We start from the raw sequence: 27262 nt of genomic DNA, 5'->3' as shown, positions 1-27262 counted from the left end.
CAGCTGATTCTCCAGGTCTGAATATTAAAGTCAATGTTTTTACTATCTTGTGCTTTACAAGCTTTGTCTGACCCTCTACAGGGAAGTGTCTAAATTACTTACTTGCCTAACTGTGTATATTCAGCTTCAAATATTTGCCCAAGTTTTGCCCCAAATTCATGTTGGCAAGTACGTTCAATAGTTTCCCAAAAAGTACATTTCATTAGGAAAATAGTTTTGGGGAAAGAAGAAGAGGGTAAAGAAAAGATGTATCTGAAGGTGGTATAGAACAGCCTACTTGTATTTCAAGTGAGCTCTGCCTAGCCTCTGTAGAAAGATACTCTAAAGGGAGAGTACAGCAAATGGGGTACAATGGTCAGACAAGTTGTTAAATGTATATATGCCTTACTGAAACAAAGCATACCTCTTTGGATTAGTTTTGCCACATACTTGTCAGTTTTGCAAGAAAGACTCTCCATGTACATTGCTACATTTCTTTCTGTGCTTTTTAATACTTGACCCTTCACTTCTCCCACCCCCCCCCCTCAAACCCCCTCCCCCCCCAAAAAAAAAACCCAAAAAGAAGCAGCTCAAAATGCTATCTTGCATTTATGAATTAAATGACCAGACAGGATGAGGAAAATATTTTTATTAACTTATGGTTACAAAACTATTATGAGAATTGATCAGTAATTGAAGCATATAAACAGTAAATTGTCTTTCATCACTTCGGCATTTTGAAACAAGTGGTTGGGGGTTTTGGTGGTAATTTTGTTGTTGTTGTTGTTTTAACCATGCCTATTTAACCTGGTAACTGCATTATAGAAAAGAGTGTAAAACACATTTTTCTATAATTGCTTTTCCACTTTGCTCTCTCTTTTTTTTTTTTTTTTTTTTTTTTTTTTTTTTTTTTTTTTCTTCTGTAAACTTCCAGGAATATATTAGCTGAAGGAATCACCGACAGTAAGCATATCCACAAAAAACAGTCTCTGGAAACTGTTCTCTTTGCAGAACATACAACCTGAACCGCAAAACAGAAGTGTCTTTCCTCTTCTATCAGCATCCTCAACCTCAACTAAAACATGACCATCTCTAACATAAAGGTGGTAATCAGCCCACACACTCCTTTAGTCTTGGAGACTTGCAGTGAGATTATCAATTAATATGTTAATTAGCATCAATTTAATTGGTGTCTTTGGGGAATTTAGATAGCCCTCCACTGAAAAATGGCCTGAAATCTCCACCTTTTTTAATAGCTCGTGAAAGTCATTGCCATCTGATTGATTTTCTATCAGAGAAAAATTCCACCTCACATTGCTTATTCCCTAAATCATCTAGTCACCCCTATTACTTTTTTTTTTTTTTTAATATCACTTCAGTTTAGACTGATTCTCTTTTGCACTCAACAGGAACAATTTCTAGCACTGTCTTTACATGACAAGAAAAATGATTTTACAAGTGACTGGATTACTAGTTTGAACCATTATGTTGATATGTGCCTTCTAAAAAGAGTTTGATTGAAGGAATATTGCTTTTTTAAAAATATTTTTATCCAGCCCTGACAACAGAGAAGCAATTGACAGTATAAATGGTGATAGTGCTGTCAATTGAATTAAGATACATTATGCCTGGTTTGTCAACATTTATGATTTACAAATAAATCTCTGCAGATGAATACCTACAGAAAAGAAAAAAGATGATAGTTAAGGGGGAAATCACATGCAACATTGAAATTCTTGTTGTTTTGAAAACAAGACAATCGAATTCTGCTCTCTTCTGCATTAACTATTCTAAATTCAGATTAACTCCACTGAAGTCAGTTACATTAAGTGCTGTTTAGAGCAAAGTAAGTGAAAACAGAATGTGAACATTAATTTATAAAAACCTTTTGTAGAATAGGACACAGAAAGAACACAAGGAAGCCTATGCAGTAGTGAGGTATTTTCAATATACAATGTCATCAGATAAATAAGGACATAATAACATACGTAAGCTTATTTCAAAGATGCAGCAGCAAAGTTTTGCATTTGCCTGATTGACACACATATAGCTGCTGATATGCATGTGAAAACTGAATATGTATAGAATTATAGCTCTGAAAATCTGGTCCTTGGGGATTCCTTTATTCTTCAGGCATACAGAATTTAAAATAGGCTTAGTGTTAAGTGAAGTGAAGCTAAAAAGAGACATTATCTTTCTCCAATTAAAACAGGATTGTTTTGGTCAGAATAAGGAACCATGACTTGTGCTTAACAGAAACACCTTTTATTGATGAGTTCTCTGTGGTCTCAGTGTGAGCATCACAGTGTTTTTACTATCTTCCATTTTAATAGCAGCATCGTGTACACAGTTCTGTTGTTAATGGTGCAAAGATGGCATATGTTTGTGGGTAAGTAATCTGTCTGTTTACAATGCCATCATGAAACCGCTGACTCCACCAGTTCACAGGATCGTTTAAACCTTTCTCTGCTTCCAACTTGCTCAGTATTTGGTATTCTGCACTGTGTGAGTGATTTCCTGCTGCCTTCCTAACACAGGTTGGTGGGTTGCTAAGGAATAACTCTCAAAGGGGTTAAGAGCCCCGCAGTCACCTTGATCTCAGTGCCAATGATTATCTGCGCTAAATTTCTGCTTCATGGTTTATACCACAGCACTGACCAAAGCTTATGTCTGTCCCTTGGCATTCATAGGCATGAAAAATTATGGCTGTAGGTGGAGAGCTATACTGGTTGCTTTCACAGTGTGATGTCATTAATATCTCACTACCAAGCACTGAAAAATCATCATTCAACCTCAAAAACAAGCAAACAAACAAAAAGTGAGACTTGTTTAAAAAAACAAAGCAATTTTTTATTTTAAATTATCAGTTTTGGGTTCTTCTTATTGTCATTGATTTATGCTCTTTACGATACACATTCAGGACAACTGCTTCACAACCAAGAGGACTAGGAACTAACCTCCAGACCTCTCAGAGTCTCACACAGTGTCTTGCCTCCGTTGGCTGTTGGGCCAGCAGTCGCTGCTAAGGATGCTTAATGCAGCCAGTAATGCAGGATCTATCATGCTCTGCTGCTGCGCTGCCTGTGCTGCCATAGCTCCACACAGAATTTCAGAGAAGGAGAGACTTGGATCATGGATCTACCTTAAGATTTCCAAAAATTTAAAATCCACCCTCCTTTATGCATCTCCTTATTCCATTAGGGTCAACACCTACAGATAACATCCTACAGTGCTACTATCCTACTGTAATTTTAATACATAGAATGACCAGATAAATGCCTTACCTCCCTGAATAAAGCTTGAATTCAGCAGCTTTCTCTGAAGAGACTAAACAGTAGATAGGGAAAAAAAGAATCGAGCCCATTGTTCTGTTGCGAGTTCGTGGTAGTCCATCCACTTCTGCTATTTGCCCCTTGAAGGTGAAGTAGCTGTTGCTCCCTCTTTGCAAGTGGTCACGGCTAACAAGTCGCTGCATGTGCTCTTTCCTGCTCCATGCTGATGATTCTCCACAGAAAAATGTCTTTTGCCGATGCAGAGAGCTCCTAATGGCCTGGGGGTGAAGCAGATATTTCCTCCCCACCTCCTGCTGGACTCCCCTGTGCTGTGGGAGCATGGGATTTAACTAGCAGGGGTGCCTTGAATTCTGAAGTAGATTTCACTTACAGTAAATTCAGACTAGAAACGGAAGCAAATTAGCTCCTACTAGCTTGCCAACTGCACTAACAGGTCACACTTAGAAGCTACCATATGTTTGCATCTGGTGTCCCAGCCATGGGGTCAGTAATTTTTGGCAGCGAGTGTGATAGGGTGGGCAAATTGGATGGTGTATGCTGTGACTAAAGCTGTGGGTATGTCTGTGTCAGAGCTTGACTGTCATGCAAAATTCAGAATACCTGCAGTTACCTCCTGTTTCAGTAGCAACGGTGGCTTTTTTGCAGTGCAAAAAAGCCAAGCACTGTAACTTTAAAGAGGTAACATCTATAACAGAGCCATTTAGCTGGCTGCAGTTGTAAAAGCACTTCATGACAACTGCTGGGGTTTCCCAGGGTGAAGATTAAAAGCATAGGGGCAGTGCCCCTCTTCTGTCTTTCTGGAAGCCTTTGAAAGTTTTTACCGTATAATGAATGTTGATACCCAACATGTTTCTGGGCAGTAATAATGAGCAATGCCAAAATTAGATGTTTCTGAAGCAATGAAATGTTTTTGAAAGGTAATATAGGCAACCTATAAAACTTACAAGAATTCATAAATTACATTGCTATGTGATAATCAGACTTCAAAATGTACTACGTTTTCCTGCTCTGGTCCCACTGATAAGCATTTGGACCACACAGAGAATGGTTGGTTTAAATTGCAATTTGTAAAGCTGAAGGAATGTAAAGAATTGAGTTCTGTTTCAAGGCAGAAGTTATCTGAATAGGGAACAGAGCAAAAGAATCAAAATTCTTAGGGACTCATTGATGTGCAAAATTGCTTCTTTCAAAAGAGAAGTATAATCCCAGATTTTACACTGAATTAAAAAAAATGCTAAGACATTTTTTGACAGTTTAAAAACATTTTACATAAGGAATTCTGTGGGACAGCCTCTCCTCACCAATACAGCGAGAGTGGAAGCACAATAGAGAAGGAGAGAAATTGCCAGCTGCCAGACAAGAAACCCCTTTCTGCATTCTCCCTACCCCAAATGCCTACTGACCCCTGTCCCCCAAAACCTCAGCTGACTGCCCTACCCTTTTCTCCATCCTCACCTGAGCAACCCTTTGAGCCTTCCTCAACCACTCCCGCCCTCCTGTGCTCCTTCACTGCCACCATTCCCAGGGATGGCCTTTGAGCCATCTCTGTCATGAAATTTTGTATATACAAAGTCAGTGGCTCTCATACCCTATGAAAGTCCTGTGGCCCTTATTGTCTCCCATGGGCCAGAGCTGAGTGTCCCAGAGAAGTATAGCTGCCCTTCAGCTTTCCTCTAGCTGGTGCAAAGTGAATTGTTCTCCATCAGGTTCATGGTCTCCAATGCTGAAAAACTGAATTTATCAGGTCTTAATGCAAATTAAATTAATGTCAATCCAGGTGAAAGTTTTCATGTGACAGGCTTAATGTCTTCTCTTCAAGCTGTCTGTGCTCTTCTACTTAAAAACAAAAATCGAATATTAAATACAGGCTTATTGCAGCTATTAATCATGCAGCTAAGTAGAACCATTATCAAATTATGAATAGTTGTAAATAAAATCATAGCTTTGCTACCTCTTAATTCCGTGTAGACTGTCTGTGGAGTGAAAAACAAAATAAGGGATGTATAGTTTAGGGAAAACTTTTGCTACAGTTCAGTAAAAGTGAGATACAGGAATATGATTTCTGTACAAGGTCTAAATAATATTATTTTTCTTCCAACCCCCACATTGAGCTTATCTTCTGCTAGGTTCTAGTCTCCCAGGACTGTTTTATTTAATTAATATTTCATATAAAATGCATATAGGACTCTTCCTTCTCAAATAATTTACCAACTGGACTGCAGTCAGCGTGCTCTCTTTCTCATCTAGTGAGTCTCATGATATCTGAAAACAAAACTAAAAAATGTCAGTTCAGAATTCTTGTCCCATGCTACAAAATGTGTACTAAAAAAAATATTAAAAAAAAAAAATTGGAGAACATTTTGCAATGTTCAGGAGCAGAAATTATCCAGAAGTCCAATCCCTCTACAGAAGGTTCATTAATATGTAGCTACTGTCATTCATATCTCTTCATTTTCTGTGAATGTTTTCTTCTGTGCTTTGTCCTTTCTAAATCTCTTTTCTACCTTTCTGCTTTTGTATTTAAATCTTCTCTTTCTTTTAGTGATTCTTTCTTTCTTCATCCCTCTCATCCCTTCCTATTCATAATTGTCCTTCTGAGGCAAGTGAAAAACTTAGCTTTTGTGTTCCTACTCCTTCATCAGGCAGAGTATAAATCTCTAGTGACTTTTCAGTACAGACCATTTATTAGCTCTTGGGTTGTATTTTGCGGGGAAGAGTGAGATAGATTTCATGGCTGTTTCTTCATCATAAAGGCAGAAAGTGGCTATTGAGATGCAAACCTAAGTTCAACGAAGGTTCGACTTCACAATCAACAACTCAAAAATAGTTTTCCTCTGGACTGTTTCCTACCTATATTTGTTTCCCTTAATGGTATCTTTCTTTTCTCAGAATCAGCATGTATAATCTCCTCTGAACCTGAGACAAAAGTCATTGAAAAACTCTCAGTAACATTATTGCCGTCACCATGCATTTTCCTAACTTTTTTCCCCTTCTTTTTATGTATATTTAAATCTTCCAGATGAAAGATTTGCTGAACTCAAGAATCAACAGGCCAACCTTTTTCATATTTCTCATGAATCAAATCCATTTTCTAGTTCCTGGCTACACCCACTCATGCATTCGCCAATCTCTCACACATTTACCAATCTTTCTAGTCCACTGATTATGCTATGTTAATGTACATAAGAGGCAGGTTTCAGCATTAGAGTGTGTACTTTGTTTGATCACTCAGAGAATCATACTGTAATGAACCTCTAATTACAGAGCTGTGTTAATTTTCTTTTATATGTGCTGTCAACAGTTTTCACTATTTTGATTGCCCCAGACTTCACTTTTCCAAATATACTACAGAATGATAGTGGACAGTGGCATGGACAAACTATACAATATATGTATGTATATATACATACAATGTATATTTGAGGAGAGGGAGTAGAAAGGTTTTGAAAAATGGCTTGAAATATGAGAGTAAAATAATATTACCACAAATGTATTAAGGAATGTATAATTTTCTATAAGCCAGTTCATTTTTGTTTTTCTGTTTTTTTCCACAGTGGTTATGTCTTCGATTATGATTACTACAGGGATGATTTCTACAATCGGTATGTGTTGTTATATTTTTATACATCCTATACCATTTCTACTGTTTGTTTATAATGAGATAACATCGTTTGGTTAGATAGGTCTGTTTTGATTTTCCATATTATTGACTTCATTATTTTTATTGTATACAGAAGACTATTTGAACAGATCACAGACAAGATTACCACCATACAAAGTCTGCTCATTAAATAGCTCTTTTGCTATTAACCTTCTCTGTGAGCTTTTGGGGCTTTTTCTGTGCTGAAAAAATTAATGATAGTTTAATTGCCTAGAGTTCCTTCCTACAGAATTCTTCCAGGCATACTTTCACTGGAACGTATAGCAGCTGTAAAATTCTTCAGATGACAGTCCTGTCTTTGTCTTTTCATCCATGTGTATGAACAATGTGGAATATCTCCTGAAAATGTGGTATATCAAACATTTCCCCAAAATGCTTAGAAGCCTACAAGGCCCTTGAGGCAAGTCAGACCACAAGTTGAAAAGCAAGTGTATGTCTATGGTAGGAAATGGAGTGTGAATACCTGAGCAATGGGAAACCTGTGCCTTGAGTAGATACACACAGCCTAGCTCAGCACAGTGGGAATTTAACAGTATTCGTGCATATGTAGCAGAATCACTGTAGCACAGGGTTAACATGGATAATTATGGATAACCAGCTCATGTCCCAGCAGTGTTGTACCTCTGCATTATAATAGCCTGGTTTAGCAGGCAGGAGGGGAACATGGCATTACGCTACCAACCTCTTCTAATCTGAGGTTTCTTTTATGTGCATTAATGTACAATCAACATGCTTTTAGGAAATAGAAATGCAGAAATGCATTCTTGACTCTCTGAATTTCTGAACTAGATATGTATTATCCCAAACTTTATAATGTCAGAAGACAGGTATTCTTTTTTCCTAATATTCATTAGTTTTCCAAGCTCCCCTGAATTATTCAGAGAGAATACATTTATCTCATCTGAACTAAAGCAGTATTGGGATCAGAAAAGAGTGGCAATAATGGTTAGGAATGTGTAATAAATAGATGAGTGTGAGTGACAGTCATCATAAGCATAGTTAAACAATTGTATATGAAGATGAACACTAAAACGTGCTTGTATTTTTTACATTCACCTTCATTTACAATTGTTTAACTGTGCTTATAATGGCTGGAATACACTTATTTAGTTAGAGTATTCAAGGCCACGGATTTCAACTTCAATTGAAGTCATAGGATCCCTGCATCATATGTTGCAAACCACTATGACAGGAAAAATGAGGCAGCTAGTTAAGTTGTCTGTGGGATTATGTTTACCAACAACTGTAAGAATCTTGGGATTTAAGCATTAGGTGCTTACTTGCCAGAAAACAGGCTTAAGTTTCATTCTGCTTTCTGCTCAATATGCTGTTAGCCAATGTGCTGACTGAATTACTATTTCTTGTGTGTCCGTTTTCAAATACGTATCTGTCTTCTCAGCTGGGGGACAGTAGTCAGAATTGTCCGAAAATTAAACCTGCAGTTATAAATTTACATAATTACTAGTTGCAAGAATCTTTTGAAAGAAATTCAAGAATGTTTCATGAGAACATTGTTTGTCCTTGAACTTCAGTCTCAGAACTCAAATGTTCATTTACTGAACTGTGTTCTCTCAGTCTGTTCTGTTCAGAGCCCATAGCTTTTATGTTCTAAATATGTCTATAGCTTTGATTACTTTTTCTATTGTCTTTATTTCCTTCTATGAGGTTAGTCAGCTGCTATTAATTGTTGTGTTTTTAGGATTTGGGAATTGGGGGTGGGGGGAATATTAGTTCCTTTAGTTTATAGATTATCTTTCATTGATTGTATTGGTAATTTTTTGAATATATACTGACTACAATATATTTTGTTTGAATAAGACTAACAACTTATTTTTATTAATCTTGCTTGAGTATTTTAGTGATTCTAGATCGGTTCACCTCTCAATAAAGAGAACATATGATGGGACCCCTTTTCTGTGGACTCTGAAGGACATAGAGCTCCCACAATAGAAACAGTTTTTTGCTGTTTTACAAGCTACAAGATGTTTCATTTATTTTTTCTATCTGTATGGATAGGAGATAGAAAACTAGAATCTAAGCCATGCATATAATAAAGGAGCTGAAATGTCACCACAACAAAATGTGCTGCTGTTACCTGTGTGCAATGAGCTGATGTGGACCTGTGGAAAACAGGTTATGGATTTTCCATGCTACAAATAACAGAGTCCCATAAAGCATCCCTCATTTAAACTATGCAAAATCTGAGCTATGCGCTGGGTTGTGACTGAAATCTGAATACAGCACTTAATGTGCATAGGTCCTTGAAATCTAATTTGACTGTGATATAAAGTGATTATGGTTTCAAAGGGTAATTTTCTCAAAGATAACATGAAAATTTAGTTGACAGGGTTTCCATGTCTTGAAATCATGGAAGGTGTTATGGGGTCCAACTGACTTTGTCTTTTCCAGGTTGTTTGATTATCATGGCCGTGTGCCCCCACCACCCCGCGCAGTGATACCACTGAAGCGTCCTCGTGTGGCTGTGACAACTCGCAGAGGCAAAGGGGTATTTTCCATGAAAGGAGCATCACGATCCACGTCAAGTGGGGCTTCCTCCTCAGGATCCAAATGTGAGTTGCTCATATCATTGGGTTTTATTGAAACAGTGATCCTGGTAACTTCCTCAGAAAGCAGGCAGTCTAAATTATAGCTCCATTGGTTACAAAAGCTGCCACACTTTTCCTGCAAGTCAAAGAGTAACTGATGTAACCTTTAAAGGCCATTAATTCAACAACATTTGAGCTACAGATCCATTCCTTGGCTTCAGAAGAAGCCTGTTTAAACTCTCCTAGTATCTTGACTGCTTATGTACAATGAAGTCTTGCAAATGGGTGATAATAAATCAATGCTAATAATCTAACTACAAAAAAGCTGAGGGATACCAATCTCAGTGGAAACTTGAGGATTATTTTCATGCCTGTGTGAGTTTGTTTGTATCCTTGGTTGGTTGGTTGTATTTTGGGGGGGGGGGGGGGAGTTGGGAGGGGGGGTTTGCTAGTGACTCCTTTGAAGACAGAAAGAAGCAAACTGCCTTTGTGTGTTCTAAAGGGAATGTAAAACAGGACTGGAGACCTGGGGGTTATTCAGCCCTTAGCGAATTGGCCTTAAAATAGCCGATGAACAGTAGGTATTCCCTTCTCCATGTTCACTAACCTCCTCACCCCATAGTATCTCCCAGAAACTTCATCCTCCTCTCCATGCATCTTTCAGCACCCACATATCTTCCACTGCCCCTTATGTGGAGTGATACTGTCCTTGGAAGCATCTCTGGAAGAGGAAGAGAAAGATCAGGTAGGGATCAAATATCAGAGAGAATGAAGGGACTGTCAAAATACACTTGCAGTACCAGACTACTCAGCAAAGCACCTCACTCTCTTACGCACAAGGCATATAACAAGTGAATCCACCAACAGTACACCTAACTGAAAAAAGGGGCTAAATATGTTATGAGACATTTTTATACTCTGCTTGAACAAGCTATCCTAATCTTATACACTAGCGTCTAACAAAGATGAACCTCTAGTCAGTCCACTAGCATCCCTATTGTATTAAGTGATGGTATCTAAGGTCTTGAAAGAAAAGTCATAATAAATATGTAAGTGACAGAAAAAAATGGAATTATGATAAGCAGTGCAAAATATAACATTGTACTTCAACGAACAAAGAACTCAGGCAATTTCTTGGAAGGGGTGAAGTTCTGGGAAACAATCATTCTTAAAGCACCTGGGATTCAGACTGGAAAACTGTTTGAACATTAACTCATAATGTAGCACAATAGCATATAGAATTTATGGATATAAAACCAGGGGTATATTGAAGAAAAATTATTTCCTCTGTATGTGAACCTGCTTCTGGAAAACTGTGTCCAGTTCTGCTGTCCACAAAGCTTGAAGGATGTTGAGAGAAGCTGAAGAGATTTCAGAGGAAAACCTCAGGACAATGGATAAAGCACTGGATCTTCTGTAATGTAACTTTGACCTTCAAGCCATACCACAAATCTTCCTGTGGCCAAGACTGACATGACTAACACAACATGCCTTACAGAGCCAAAGGGAGGGGAGGATCTAGAACTATTTCGTGGATGGGTAGCATGAGCTCCCTTTTCATTCACTGAGATATTGGGCATGGCTGGACTGATCATGATGCTATAACCTGGGGTAACTGGTGGTGCCATCTTACTGTTATCTCACTTTCATTCATAACGGTATGTATGACTTTTGGCCAACACAGCCCTTCCACACTGCACAAGCAGGTGCAGGCAAACCAAAGGATTCTCCAGTGTCGTGTCATTTTCATTAGGCTTGCAAGCTGCATCCAGCTCAGGAGTCACAGGTTAATAACTTCTGCCTTAAAGTGAAGCTTTGTATAGGTTTACCGTGTTTAGCTTATTGAAGGAAAGGCCAAATAAAACTTCTTCTCAGTCTTAAAATAAACTAAAACCATTGGCAAAAGCCCTTTCTTCTTGTAAAGATCCACTGGGTGAATTCTGAAGTTTGTCAACTTCAGACTAATTTGTTAGGTAGCCATCAGAACTACTTAACAGAAGTGTTAAGTTTGAGATGATGTTTTGGTGGTTGTATGTGCACTACATGTCTAAACTCCTGTTAGCCAATGGACATCTAGCCCACTTGGTCATTGGAGCCTAGGTAATGATTTAGCTCATGCTGAAGGAAGCACCTGTTGGCTGGAGAGTCAAATCACACTCCAGTATGACTTGAGGCTCCAATGAATGAATTGGCTTGTTCACCATTAACAAGAATGGGAACTTTGATCCCTAGCACACAAGAAATCATATAAATTTAGGTGTCATATTAAGGAGCTGACTTACACTGTATGTGCATGTCTGAGAGTACTATCATCTCCTTTGCTCTCCAGAGAGTCAACGTGTGTCTACATCATTTTTGTACTCATCTTGAACAAATCCCCTTGTCCATAGCCACTCTTTTTCTTCCCTCAATACTTTACATAATGAATTAAGATTCTTAGTATTGATTTGAAAGAAAGCATATGACTCAGGACTCAGTTTTAGTAGACTTAGAATTTAAATTTCTCTGCTAGTCTTTTCCAGTCCTTGAGTCTTTGGCTTCTCCTGTAGTGAATCTAAGCTTTAGTAAGTATGTACGATTGTAGACTTACTCAGTAGATCTCCTCTAGTTCATCCTTTACTGTTGTTTTATCCATATGAAAAGTTGGTAGTATAGTTGCATTCAATTCACTTCTCCTCCTAAAAGCTAGTCTAAAAAGTCTTTGCTTTTTGGACTCACTTTGCCTTGAGAAGATAAATTATTTCAGATGAGGGTTTTTCTTTTTTATATTTCTTGTCCAGCATAAGTTAGAACTAGAGAGAGCAGAGGAATTTAGCATAGATGTCAAGAAACTCCCTCACACAGAAATCAGTATTTCATTGTAGTGAATGGAAGCATATAGATATCTGCTCCTCAGAATAGTCACAAAATTTGCTTTATTCCACGTTCTTCATTTCAGAAAATGTTTTGTAGTACTATGTCAAGAATTAAGTAGTGCTTCATGTAGATTACAGAATTCAACCCTAGTTCAGGTATGAGGACTCATTGCCACATGATGTGAGACGTCCAACCACATTGCCTAAACAACATGGAAATGTTGCAGAAGATGTAAATTATTTAATAGAAGAACAATCATGAGCAATCCTAATATACAATGTTATGCCTTGGTGTAAGTATCCTTCAATGGGCAATGCTTATGTATTCAGGTGTCATGTGAATTCTACAAATGTCAGTCTCCAGGTGACAAGTATAATTTTTTGATTCAGCTCTTTTTGACACTTGTTGGGTTTACACCCTCAGTTCTTTAGAATGACATTTGGAACACAGCTGCAGAGAACATTTATCATGGAGGAATAAATTTTAGAAAATACTCTTTCACATGCAGCATACCTGAAAATAAATTGGTTGATTCTTTTTTTTTTTTTTTTAAGAGGAGTCAGGCACACACTATACAGACTTTCATGCTTGATTTCCCCATAGAATTACTTCTCTTTTTGTCAAGTCCAACCAGCCCATCATAAAGGTAGAAACATGATTTTGTTGACTTGGACAGAAATGTAATCAGCTTATTCTAAGACGTTTATCAGAGAAATAACCAAGCCATTCCCTTAGGGTCTGCAAGTTGGAAAACAGAAAATGTGTGTTCTGTTGCTTCTTTTGCCATTTTATTTGGAAAGTTTGTTATATTGATTTGTGGGATGAAGCAGTTTAATATTTTGTTGCCCTTCTACTCTACATTGCTAATTTGAACTTCTTGAACTAATGCACTGTTGATTAGAATTGCAATTTATTGCCAGTTATATAAAGGCTCTCTTCAATAAGGAGAAACACAGTTTGTGGGAAGGAAGCTATTTTGGCGTTAATGAAGTTCAAGGCTATATACCGGCTTAATCTCAAATTCAAAATTAACTATGTCAAAATGGTATTGCCTATGCTTGAAAGATTTCATCCCCAAATGGGAAAAGTCTCATGAGATCTCATACCCTAATATACTTTTCAGACTTAAGTAGAAATCTCTTAGGCATAACTATTCTCATAACTGTTCACAATCAGACTGGACCCAGAGAATGAACTCATACATGTACAACTTAGGGTCAGAACACAGAGGACTCATCTGTGAAATTATTAGGGATGTGGATTAGAGGAACTTTTTTCTGAAAAACAGCAATTCAACAAAAGCAGCTTGTTGTGGCATACAGCAAAGAAGTTATAAAAATATAATACCAAAACATAATGCCTTGCTCACTGATGAGTACATCTGCCGAAATAATATCTGTCTTCTGCTGCGGTAAATTCTTGCTCTACCAAAAAGTGGGAATATGTGCTCTAAATTTGCTTTTAAAACAAAAACAAAGCAGGAGTATTTGACTTCTTTTCTGAATCTATAATTGTTCTAAGATCACCTGAGCACATTTTTTCCCTCATTTTTTAACTCTAGAAACTAGAAAAAAATAAAACAACTTTTCCACATTATCAGGAGGAACTCATAAAATTGAATGCATTGGTAGGGAAATTACACATTGCATTTTTCCATGCTAATAGTATGAAGCAGCAGATGCAGATTGCCATTTAGCACTGGGAAAAAAAATCACTTTTTTCTGAAAAAATAGCAACTGAAGCTCTTGGAGTATGCTGTTTCTTTTTGTACTACTGTAAACGGGAGGAAAACACTAATCATTTTTTTTATCCCTTGTGTGCATGGGTAGCGAATAGATATTTTAGAGAGTAAAATACATACTGAATTATGCCTTCAAATGAATTCATCTTAGCTTCATTGGCTAACCCATTTTACAGTGATGAAGTCACATGTTCAGAGAGTAGGAGTAGGAGTTCTGTTATTAGCCAATCAACAACTGAATTTCATGTTGTTACTACTGTAGAGATCTTTAAAATCACCAGACTCATGCTATCATTACAATTCAATCCCAGAGAGATGACACCTTACAATTTTTCTGTCATCAGCAAATTTCACCATTTTACTTACTTTTTTCATCAAAGTTGTAAGATATTTAATAATTTGGGTGTCAATCGTTTAAGAAATTCCTTTAGCAATTTCTTTCTCTTTCGCTACATACATTTCTGTCACCTGATAGCCTTTCTGCTGAAAGAAAAAAACAGCAAGCTACTTTATTTTCCTATTCTGTTATTACAAATCAGCTGAACAAATATTTTAAACACATGAAACTATGGTCTCAAGTTTATAAAGTGATTTGTTTCTTTTTAAAAAACCAGTGACGTTTTAATGGAGAAATTGCACACTCCAAGCAGGACATGTTTGCAGCACAACTTTAACATGTGAGTCTGAAGTACAGTATTTACATTCTTCACATTTTTGTCTGTGTCATAACACTGTCCCTAAGGGGCTTGAAGTTCTCCCTCTTGCTGAGTTCTGTGTCAATTTGTCTTTAGTAACCTCTGCCTACTGCAGAAATACAGTGCAATGTAATCGAGAATGGAATTTCTCTGATGACACTGATCTTGAAGACTTGTACGATGCCCTGCAAATTAAGAGGATAAGCAACCTGGATAATTACACCATCACAAGTTTTAAACTGGGGTGGAAATTTGGAACTTGTGCAGATTTTTTGAAAATTTTTCTCCTTTTTTCTTTCGGTTCTTTCTAGTATAAATTTGATGTGATGGACTGTATGTTGGAATCTCCTACTTAATGCCCTTATTTAATGTTAAGTTGCAGCTTCATTGCCCAAAGTTTGAGCAAACAATTTTGGCACAGGGGAATCCTGCAGGGAACATTGGTAGCAATACAGCATCTCGGTAGTTTATAATATCTTAGTTTGCTGTTGAAACCACACCATTGCATCTGTCTTCTCTTTAGTCCAGTTTTCTTCTCACATTGATTTCTCAGTGGAGCAGCACTGAGGGAAGGCCCTATGAAGCAGAAGCTCTGACCTGAGTTGAACAGTAGCCCTATGTACATGCCTGTTTCCTCGCCAAACTGAGAAGTACAAATGTATTCTGCTTTGTTTTTTAAACTGGGAACAAGTATCATTAGGTCCTTCTGGTGTCCCTAACGAGTTTTGATCTTTTGGCCCTGGCAAGCCAGTCAAGGGAGCACCTCTAATACTGCAGTATGAGATCTGTTGCCATCTGGCTTCATAGCAGGCTGCTGCAGACACTTAATTCCCCATTGGACAGATTCACACTATTTTACCTTGGAATCTGTGCTGCTTCTGTACTCCAGCACAGACGAACCACAGCCTTAAGGGAAGCATTGACCTTCTAAATATACAGTTGTCAGAATCTTAACATTTCATTACAGGTCTGGAGGATTGGACAGTGACCCGTTATTTCTCTGAGTACATTTTAAGACCTTGCTCTATAAATTTACTGAATAATTCTATCCAATATGAGGGCCTAGCACAAAGGTCATTTTTAATCATAGTTGTATAAAACCTACCGTTCTTTCTTTTCATATGAGATCAGAGGTTTCAGCCAATGATAATGTGAGATGTGCAATTTCTCAGTATGTGCATATGATTAAAAATCATTGTCACGTGTAACAACCTGCCTTAGCTGAGCTGTTGTAACTACAGTGTACATGACACAAACTGTAAGATTAAAAAACCATCAGTTTCAACCTCAGTGAATGTCCTCTAAACTTGCATTAAGGTTGGCTTAGAAGCAAACACACACTCATCAGTAATGAACCAGGTGGTAGCTTGCCTGTACATTCATCATTAGATTTTAACTGTGCAATGAAAAATAGCTAGGAGATTCTATGATGGATGACATGCTATGACATGCCCAAGAGTCAATGGATGAGATTGCTAAGACAAGATGCAGCCAGGAGACCCTTTATACAGAAAGGAAACATGTCCTTCTCCATGGCAGAACCTCCCCTTTCTCAGCCCCACTGACGGCCCTCCCATTGCTCCAGATATGCACCTGCAAAGGCAATGCACACCCTTCTTCAGCAAAGGTAAGGAGGGAAGGGTACTACTTCTCAGCGCTCTTCCATTACCAGTCCCTCACAATTTAAGGTGAGGGTACATTTCTCCCTACAAGAACTGTAAGAATAAAACAGCTCTGTTATATGCTATTGACCCTTGTAATGGATTTATTCTCCCATGCTAGCACAGGGTTCCTGTTTTCTCCTCTTGGCTTTTACAACATGATATCCTAGCACAGATGGAGCAAGTGGATCTGTTTGGACTATCTTCTGAGCTTCAAAAAAAGTCCTGAAAATGCCATAACATCAAGCTCATTCATGAGTGCTACAGTGTTCTTTCTTCTGAAGACAAAATACCTCCAAAGTAGTTAGGTCTTCTTCCTTTAGATAAGCGCTTCCTCCAGTCCCATCTGGGAATGCAATAGGAAATGTAAATGAAGAGTAGCAAATATGCTATAGCATACATAACAGTGAACATAAATGAAGAGTAATCCACTGTAACGAACATTTATTAACTTCTTAATTTAGTGGTCTTAATTTACTGGAGCTAGCTCCATCCGTGGATGTGATCATGAAAAGAAATATTTTCATATATTATCTCCAGCTGGAAAATGTACAAGTACTTACCTAGAATTGAAAACTTTTAAAGTAATAATTTTTAGCACTTTGTATTGCAATGAGGTTGTTGACTGGAAAATAACATTACCTTCCTGGCTGCTCTAGCATTTAAGTTACCATTCTCTGTTGTTGAAAAATACCTACAGCTACTGTGAGGTGTCTTTTTATTATTGCTGTTATTATTAAAAAACAGTTCAGAAAAACAGCATAACAAGACAGTGACCTGTCTGTCATATTGGAGTCATTCTTTCACTATAGGCTGTTTTTTACTAAAAGGTACCTGTATTTACTAAGATTTCCCTTTAGATGTTTGCCTGAAATGCTTATTACAGAGTAATACCCTTCATGTAAACCCCTGTCATTAAGGCTTAGTATCCTATGATTTTCTAGGATTCAGTATTTGTAACTAACAATGTTGGTTTTAAGAACTGATTCTCTAAAAATAGAGGGAAATGAGGAAGTAGACTTTGTATAGTATACAGAAAAGGAGAAAGAACATGTTCTGTTGATTCATGAAGGGGTGCAAATATAATTTCATTTTTTGTGTCTTTGTTCTCTTTCCACAGTGAAATCAGATGAGCTGCAAACAATCAAGAAGGAATTAACCCAAATAAAAACAAAAATTGACTCCTTGCTAGGGAGACTGGAAAAGATTGAAAAACAGCAAAAAGCTGAGGCAGGTAGGTGAAAATGATTTGTAGTCACATGAATTAAACCAGAGCATAGTTATCAGTCAAGTAGACAGATCAGAGAGAGAACAGAAGCCTTCCAGAAAATTTGGTACATAATGTGGGCCCGGAAGCAAGGTAAATTATCTCTTAGGTAGAACTATCAGGAGGAAGAAAATAATATTCTTCAGAGAAGATGCAACAACATTATAACAAGAGTTGTTTTCTATAGTCCAGTAGAAAAAAAAGAATGATTTTCTACTAGAAGTTCTGGAAAAACATATTTGAAATAATTTTGACCAAATGGAATTAAGTTGGAGGTTGTTGACTGTGGGAATACTTGTACTATCTACATTAAGAATTATTAGATGGTCTGTATCAGGAATTGTTGTCTGGGCAAGATGCAATAGTCACTAGTGTCAGCAAGGGAAATTCTAATTGGATATAGAGGGAAAAAAAACCACCATGGGGAGGTTAAGCACTGTAGCAGGTTGTCCAGAGAGTCTGTAGGAACTCAGTCTTTGGAGATGTTCAAAATTTGGCTGAACAAGGCCCTGAGGACCCTGGCTGAGCTTTGAGTTTGGCTCTGCTTGGAACAGGGGTTTGAACTTAGAGACCTACAGGGGTCTCTTCTAACCTAGGCTACTCATGAAGTTTGGCACCCAGGTAAAACAAGCCTTATTCTAGCTTAGCTTTTCTCTGGCTTGAAATGTTTTGGAAATGACAAAACCCAATGCTGTTTTTTAATATTATCAAGATCTTTATTTACATAATTACAGTGATCATTTTGGCAAACAAATGATCTCACCTGGCATCATTTTAAAGCTATGCTGAACAGTTATAATGGAGTTATGAGGTTATATTTTCACAAAAAACTATTTTAGTTCTTCCTGCAGTCTACAGTATTTCCTTGGCTGCTTCCTTGTAAATCTCTCTGAACAGGAGCTCTGTATTAGAGAGCCATTTTTGATGACAGCAAGCTGGGAAATGGAAGTTCTGTCTCACAAAAACTCTCAATATTCACTTCCCCTTCCTCTTTTCCTTCCTCTTCCCTCATGAAAACCTTTTAAGGATTTGTGTGAAATGTGTGAAAAAGAGCGCCTGACTCAGAGTGCAGAAGCCTGGGTGTCTGGGTGCTCAGATTCGTGTCCCATCCCTAGCTGCACTCAGTTATAAAAAGCCAGAAAGCCCCAACAGGACAAATCAAGAGAGCTCCATCAAGACTGTCTAAAACATCAGTAGGAATTAGCAGTTTCATGGACCTGACACAGGCAGAATAGATATTTGAATCTGGATCTCTCCTCTTCCCAGATGCCTACCTGTTTGCTGGGGTATCTCTCTGAGTCCAAAAATTTCCTGCTGGGATTGAGAAATCAACTCAAAATAAACACTTGCCTAGGCTGTAACATTCCAGAAAAATATTTTGTCTTTAACAAGTTAACAATTTTTCAAAAAAGTAGCTTTTTAAAAGATTCTACCATTTATTTACAATCATTTTATGAGTCAACAGCCAAGGTCCAATTCCTTAGCTGTTATAGTTCTTCAGTTTACCTTATAAAATAATTTGGGTGCTTTTTATAATTCTATGGTAAATAATTAGTTCAGAGTTTGATTATCTCTTTTAAGAAGAACAGTACACAATATGTATCCATTATATTCTATTTTGTACTTTATGCAAGTTAGATAAAAGTTGGCATGATCAGTAGTGATGTAATTACAAGGTACTCCATTGAATCACTTGGGCATTGAAATGCTCTGAGATGGCACATCCCTACTTCAGCAAGCTTTTATATAAAATCTATTACTATGCAAAATGACCTGCATGTCATTGTGCTTTGATATCCAATTTGCACTTTTGCTAAAGGACTCTAGTGAACTCATTTAAATAGGAATCATCTCAAAGAGGAAAATGTTGATTTGTACTGAATCATACTGTTATATCTTTTGAAGATGAGCAGTGAACAGTCTCCTTGGAGATTAAAATCTAGTTTCAAGCTGTTGATGTTTTAAAACATTAGGTGCAAAACCTATCCCCCATTTTCCTTTCTTCTCATTGAGGGGTGTAAGGAGAAAAAATACCTCAGCGGTGTCAGTAAATCTGAATCCCCATTTGAGTCCCCCACATTGATGAAGTGGGCTATGCAGCCTTGGTCATGAGTCCACAGATGGTTATTTCCTCAGCTAAATACTTTGTATAAAATAAAGCTATTTCAGTAGCTAAACTATTTAATTTACAGCATCAGACGTAAGATGATTTTCTTCCCTCTCTATTGTTTCGCAATATTATTTCTCACTTTTCTCTGCCAAAAGGTATGGGCTCATTAAGACTGGGATCAGAGAGAGGATCTGTGTCTATTTAAGAAAAATATACAAAAGTCAAGCCATCATCTTGTACTCTACTTTGGGGGTTTTTTTTGTTTTTTTTAAATCTTGCATCATTCTTGAGAAAAATATTTAATTATTAATCTTAAAAGCTAAATATCTGGAGGAATGTTACAGGTTAAACAGAAAAGCTAGACAAGCAAAGTGCATACTTCAGTTACTTTTCCACAGCTGAGTGAAAATCTCTTTACAGTACTGGCTGATGTTCTTTCTTTTATGGATATCAACCCCTGATTATTTTAGTAGGATGACTATAGATAAGAGAACTTAAAAGTAAAAAATTGATAATTTCACACTTTATATTGAGAAACATTGGAAGATTTCTCTGTTTATTCTTTAAACAAGAAAATCTATATAATGTAAGTTACAGTTTTAGGATAGAACTCTACAGACAACAAATATGGGAGGTGTCTGAAAATCACTCTTTAATAAATAGTTGCAAGCTTTTGGATAGCAGAATTTGCTTGGATTAGCAAATAGCTATTGAGGCTTAGTAGAACGATTTCCTGTACGTATGAAATCTGTAGGAATAGCTCTGCTATTTGTAAAAATTTGGATCAGAAAACCAGGGGTAAGAAGTCATTCTGATGTCATGTGATTGCTGTAGGAGAACACTCTCCCTGTAATATCAGAGATGAAGATCTTTACAAGTGGGTGCTTAAAAATAGGATCTTAAGTTCAGCTTCTCAGAGGAGTCCAAAAGAGTTAGATGCTCAGCTGGTATTCTAGATTTCACTAAAAAACCCAGTCTCAATTCTTATTTGGACCATTAAATCAATGATTTGATTTCCTAGTGGCTGTGTCCCAAAAAATTTCCCATTAAAATGTATTAAATTCATAATTGCCAGGACCTTTCTTCTGAAAGCATTGACCAAAGTTGATTCAGTTGTCACAGCTACAGCTGAGTCTAATGTCAGAAGTGGCTTGAGACAGAAGATGGTGGGGTAGGATGTCGCAGACATAGCTGACTCAACCCTCATTTCCTTGTGCAGTTAGGCAAGTAACGTGATAATAATAATGGGTCATGCACCAAAGGATAATATTGGTAATACCAGTCCAAGATATCTGCTGGTAAAAAAAGCTGATGCCAATGTCCTCATTAAAACTAGCGTGGTATTGTATGCAACATGTTACCAAGAGATGTTCAGCTTCCATGGGTTGAATCTTCTACTGGTATGCACAATTACAGTAATGTCAGAGCAGTTATCTAAGATGAATTTTTATTCTTTACGTCCAAAAATCTTTCTGAAAAAATAAGGTGACCAAGGGGGAAAAGCCTCATTATTCTATATCTTCAGTAAGTGAATTTTAAAATGAGGGATTAGAGACTAACAAAGACTGAGGAGATGAAAGTAATTTGCAAAATAAATTTGTGCAGGTAGAAGGAAAAACAAACGTCATCTTGCTTTAAGACTATGATGTACTGTAGAAAAGTGTGAGAAGATTTGAATATTAGATGCAGCAGATAATAATTTAAAGTAATAAAAAATACATTTATAGAGCTGAAAAATTTACAGCTTCACAGGCTATTTGCAGATTCACTGACTGTTCAACAAGACAGTTGATGCGTTAGCTAGTGTTACAGAACAGTCAATCTAATAAAGAAAGAAATGCTTTTGTTATACAGATCTGATCATTAATAGGTATTATCACCTCCAGACTGAAAAAAACCCCACTGATATTCCAGCTACATACAAATAGTTCTCTGGCCCATAGACACTCTGAGTAAATAAGGATTTCCATCTAAATGCCTATGTGCATAGGAATAAGATTCTGATCCTTCCAAATACTCTCCCAGCCAGTCTGTCTCTGTCATTCCTCTCTCAATCCTCCTCTGGATTTGGGCTTGCTGGATGAAACTCCTCAAAATATCCAGGAGTCTTGCAATACATAATCGCAGCCATCTGGGGTAAGCCAAGCAGAACAGATCCTATGGGTCTCCAAGGAAATGGAAACAGTCTTTCCTTCCCCTGCTTAGCAGGAATTATAGAAAACCCTGTATCTGAGTAGTGAGAGTGGGCCATTCTCAAGTTACATCAGCATATTATAGAGGTGGAGAGAACACCCTTACTTTAGTCTATTAAAAAATATGGTCAGTTGACTAGAAGGATTTGTTGATTATCTGTACAGTTGTTGAGAGATATTCACAGCAAATTTATGCAAATCCTTGTTTCCTTATTGGCAATTAACAGCCATCTGCTTCTCAGACTATAGAGATTAACATACTGCTCATTGGCTGTTGATAAATAAATGTATGGTGATTATGCAAATTGGATTCACACAGCAAATCAAAGTCCAGAAAATCAAAAAAGCAAGATCCCCTGATAAAGCAAGCATTCATCCACTGCATGGGAAGGATGAGAATGTTAGTACTAAAGTTGATTTATGCATTAATTATTTAAAACAAGGATTTTGATCATATTTAGCTGGTAGATATTAATGCACTAATTTTCATAAACCTACTTCATCTGGAGATGGGAAGCTTAAGTTTCTTCCTCAGAACACTGTTCTTTGCCACCAATAGGAAAGGTTACTGAATCTCTATAGAGTATGTTTTCCTTACAGAAGCTCAAAAGAAACAAATGGAAGATAATGCTGATTTGATTCAAGAGGAATGCATATCAGAGAATGCAGATAACTCTACAGAAGAGCCAATTGAAGGAGGGCCAGATGCAGATGGGGATGGAGAAGAGATGACTGATGGGATAGAGGAGGATTTTGATGAGGATGGCAGCAATGAGCTGGTAAGGAATAACCATGCCGTGTCTGTCTATACAGTTGGTATAAGTAACCACAGAGAACCAAGAATCTGGGTTAATAAAAAAGCTAACAGCAGCACTTTGATATTCTGTTATTAGTACCTAGTCCTGCATTCTTCTTACCCTGTAGTACCTATTAAGGTTGCAAAGAATAAAGAAAATGGCCCTTTGAGTATAAACAAAAAAAATTAACTTGCTATACTTGGTGCTTTTAGAAAGGAAATGAAAACATTTTTTTCATTTATTATTTTACATTTAATAATGTAGATAAGAAAGGAAAGCATGGTGATTTTTTTTTAACCAGAGCAAAGAGAACTTTTTCATTAGTAACCAAGCAGCCCTCAGTAATTCCAGGTCCCTGTCTTGCATGTATATCTTCTGCAAGCTGCACTGGCAGATACATACATTTTTGACAGAAGAAGGATTTTGCCCTAAGATATGTTTAGCTGAGGGGTTTTCAGCTTGAACCTACACCTTTTATGAAATGTCCATCATGTTGGTACACTCCCAAGTTATTCTAGAGAAACATTAAAAATGATTCTGAAAGTCAGATATATATCTTTTCTTTCTTTCTTTATCATGGATCAGTCACATTCTTTTAGACACCACAATTCCATAATTTTTCCTTTTCTCTCCCTCTCTTCCTTATTTTTATATTCTGCTTTGAGCATAAATCACTTCTACGGCTCAATGTCACTGTCCCTGCTTGCTTTTTAACATAGATTTAGTCATGTCTCTGCTACAAAAATCATTCAGTGATGCCAACAAGAGCCAGTCAGTGGTAGACACAGCTGAACCAACAGAAACCCTGTAATAGTGGTGCATGTAAATGACTAGTGTTTTGTACTGCTTACTACAAACATAATTAAAACCACCTCTAATTTGAGGGTTTGCATTTCTTTAGCCACCATGGAGTCCTCTTGAACTTCAAAACGCTGAATAGGCATTATGCTCAAGAGAAGCTAGTACGAGCTCAATCCCCTCACATTTTCTAACTGATCAGGTGGCACTTTCACTTTCTCTAGAAGGAACAGGTTCTCCTGTACAGGCATTAGGAGCTTCTTTCAGCAGTTGATTCTGAATTTGCAGGAAGTCGAAATGTTATAATGAATAAATCGTTGTAAATACAATATCCCAACATGACAAGTACCTGGTCACCTGAAGCAGTATTAGCAATAGGAATCACCATTGTTTAGCAAGATTGGTAGCTTTTGCACTAACTGTGTGTCAGACTCCCTACTACAGATAAATATTTTGGGGCGTTAGCATAAAGTAAATTAGCCTGTGATTGTTCAGCGCTGTTGTTTCACCCTGTGGGTATGACATATTTAGCATGTATCTACATAACAAAGCTTCTATATAACAAACCATGATGTGGAAGTTTTACATCTAGCAAAGGCCAGAGCAGGAAAGTTTCTAAAGAAAGTATCACAGGAAGATCTAATGACCTGCAAAAGTCTGGAATCACCATAGCCACAGTTGCACAGCGCTGCTTCCAGGTTAAAAAGCCCTCCCAAGATTTATGTTCTGGCAATAGTTCAAGTGCAGATTGTTGCACACATGGCTCCCAAGCAAGCTCAGAGGTCTAAGGTACACATCTAAAGTTTGTGAGGAACCAGCTCCAGTTTCTCTGCATGTCATTCCTGTGCCCTGTAAGCACCTGGAGGAGGTAGCTTGCTGCACATGGAGAGTGCAGCAAGTCCTCTTTCTTGTGCTCTAGTGTTCATGAATGATGTTCTTCTAGACATCTCCCAGCCTGTCATGGAGGTAGCTAGAAAAGACCAGTGAAAAGAGCTGCTCTGCCGATCCTGGTCACGTGCAGCCTGTGTCAGTGGCAGAGCAGCAGTGGCTAGGCAGCCTCGTGCACTGTAGCTTCACCATCCACCTTCCCAAACACTTGAGACCTTCTAGCAGAGATGCTGACAGCATTGCACATTTAAAACCTCAGATGTGTTTTACAATGGGATAACAACACTGTCTTTCCTTCATAATGTTTACAGAGATCAGTGAGTGAAAAACTGCTCTGGATGGGATAAAGAATTGGTCTACAAAGTTTTGCTTCAAAGAAATCTCAGGCAGTGGGTGTTTCCCATGCAGTGGTGACTATAAATTGAATGGTGCATCTTTTCTCTACAATTTTCACCCACGTGCTTGGCAGCATTTGCCAGCACTGTCATAACATGAGGCTGTGAGTTTATGATGTATACTCTAATTTTGTCTGTTTTTCATTAGACTTACATATACTGATGTATAGATAATGGCCAATTCCTATAAATCTTTCACTTTCCACTTCAATCACTGATAGCTGCTTAATGGGAAATTCAATAACAATACTATTTAATATATAGTGAATACTAGCATTCAGTAAGAATACTTGGGTCTTCAGTCTGCTTGGACCTATTCTTTACTCTTCTATCTGGCATTACTCTCTGTTTTGTAAAAAGTAAAGTAGGTAGTTGTTATAAACCTTGTTATAAAACTTTTTATAAAACAAGGAGCTTTAAACAATGATGTTCTTCTGTTTTATAAAAACCAAGTTATTTAGAAACATTGAAGATTATACTGATAGAAAATGTATTATTTCAAAATGAAGCCAGTCGAACCTTATTTGAGAAAAAAGAATTTTTTATAGCATGAAAAGTGTTAAGTGTGAAACAACTAGGACAAACTTTCCATATGTGAAACATAACCTTAAACTCAGAGTTAGAATACCTCTCCAAAGGACATTCTTTAATGAAGGCTATAATCTTTCCCAAATATAAAGCTAAAGAGATGTAGGTAGGATAAAGATGAAAAAAAAAAGAAAAGAAAAGAATGTTCTCTTTCAGCACTAAGAACAACGGAGCAAATAAAAAAGTATTTTACATGTGCAGAGCTAATGTTCTGAAGTCAGTACCAAAAACTGGTTGCAAGTTTTCCTACTGCCTTTAATCTGTTAGTTTGAAAAGTATTATTACAGGGGAAAAAAAATAATATGCAAATTTAGATCTTAACCTTCCTTACAGGGATTCATATTTAGCCATATTGAAATCTCTTGCAAAGCCATTTGCCTGCTGCAAGACTCTTTGCCTAACACAATACTCTGTTTTCTCTACTTTGCTTCCCTTATGACCAGCCTCCCTAAAGCTGTTAGTAAAGGCAACTGTTCAGTGAAGATAGCCAAGCTGTCGGAATCCAGATTCTGCCAGAATGGATTTTCTGAATCCATCTATGTAGATCTTCATCTTCTGACTAGAGGTCTCAAAAGGAATGTATTTCTATCTTGCTAGCTCTAAATTGTAGAGGAAGTGACTAGTACTCTAACATCATGTATGCTGTGAGTTTAGGTGGTAGGATCAGTTCTCTAAATTCACACTCAGTCTATTTGGAGGAACAGGTTACTGCACATGAACTTAGTGATGGCAGCTGTCTTCATGCCTGCTTCAGCCTAGACCAACTGTAAAGAAATGCAAAGTAGTTTACCCTGCAGTCTGAGTTGAATCAGGCATGGATTTAAGGAGGTTTTAGCCTCTTCATTTGCCTGTCCAGCTGCACACACAAAACCCATCACATTCAACGCTTGATACCTTCTCCATCCACAATTTAGATCAGGATGGTGCTCATGCCTGTGTTATCATTTTCTATGGACTGAAGACATGCCCCAAACAGTTATTATGGCTCAGCTGAAGTGTGAAAATTTGTTATGCCACAATAATCTGATTGCCCATCAGAACCCTAATTCAAGACATGCTGCATTTGAAGTATCTGCTGCAGTCATCAGATTTCATCCCTTGAGGAAGTACCTTTACTACCAACTCTTTGCCTACAATATATTTTAATAAATGTCTCCAGTGCTGGAGATGCTCCAGTTTGAAGATCTTTTTAAGAGAACAATTCCCCAAAACATTTGCAGTGTTGACATTCTGAAGAATTTTCTAAATGATGATTTCAGATACATGATCCAGATATGCAGAGATATGCAAGGAGAGACTGACAGATTGAAACAGTTGACTTCAACTTGCTAACTGAAAAGACTGTAATATGCTTTTCACCCACCTTCTCTTACACGTTTGCATTCCACTGCCTCTTGTACAAGGGGCTGCAATAGTGTATTGTAGCTGTATTTATAAAATAATCACTAACTTGGAATGTAGCTCTTGGGCTTACTATGATTCATGTCACTTAAGTGCACATCAGAGGTAGCTGAAGCAGATGAAAAGCTCGGGTCCATTTCCCTCACTCCTTTTACACGAAAGATCCAGTAGTTGGTTATTCAGGCCTTCACAGGAATCCCATGAGTCTGACTTTCTCTCCTCTCTCTGCATTGAACAGTTACTCGTTGCAGTGAATTAAAAATCCTTCTAACCCTTTCTGTTATGAAAACATCTATTCTTACTGCTTTTAGTCTAAGCTGTGCCTTGGCAGTGCTGTGAAGAAAGAAACTCATCCACGCAACTTCTAGTCTGGCCCTGACAAGCTCCCGTCAAG

At 37.5% G+C, this 27262-nt stretch overlaps 1 protein-coding gene across 8 annotated transcripts in view; it reads left to right on the top strand.

The window, feature by feature from the left end:
* RALYL (RALY RNA binding protein like) overlaps positions 1 to 27262 on the top strand; it is a 386784-nt gene that overhangs the window by 342941 nt on the left and 16581 nt on the right. For 5 of the 8 annotated variants that reach the window (XM_026109477.2, XM_026109476.2, XM_026109478.2 and 2 more), the window contains 5 exons: positions 6827 to 6874; positions 9343 to 9503; positions 10144 to 10224; positions 17553 to 17666; positions 22602 to 22780. In XM_026109477.2, coding sequence (XP_025965262.1) covers positions 6827 to 6874; positions 9343 to 9503; positions 10144 to 10224; positions 17553 to 17666; positions 22602 to 22780 — 583 coding nt within the window. The remainder of the gene's footprint in view (positions 1 to 6826; positions 6875 to 9342; positions 9504 to 10143; positions 10225 to 17552; positions 17667 to 22601; positions 22781 to 27262) is intronic. The other 3 variants (XM_026109480.2, XM_026109483.2, XM_064507356.1) reach the window with 2 other exon arrangements.

This window comes from Dromaius novaehollandiae, chromosome 2 (genome assembly GCF_036370855.1).
Source record: "Dromaius novaehollandiae isolate bDroNov1 chromosome 2, bDroNov1.hap1, whole genome shotgun sequence".
Taxonomy (NCBI): Eukaryota; Metazoa; Chordata; class Aves; order Casuariiformes; family Dromaiidae; genus Dromaius; species Dromaius novaehollandiae.
Note: the sequence above shows the minus strand (reverse complement) of the source record. Positions and strands in the feature narration are given on the sequence as shown.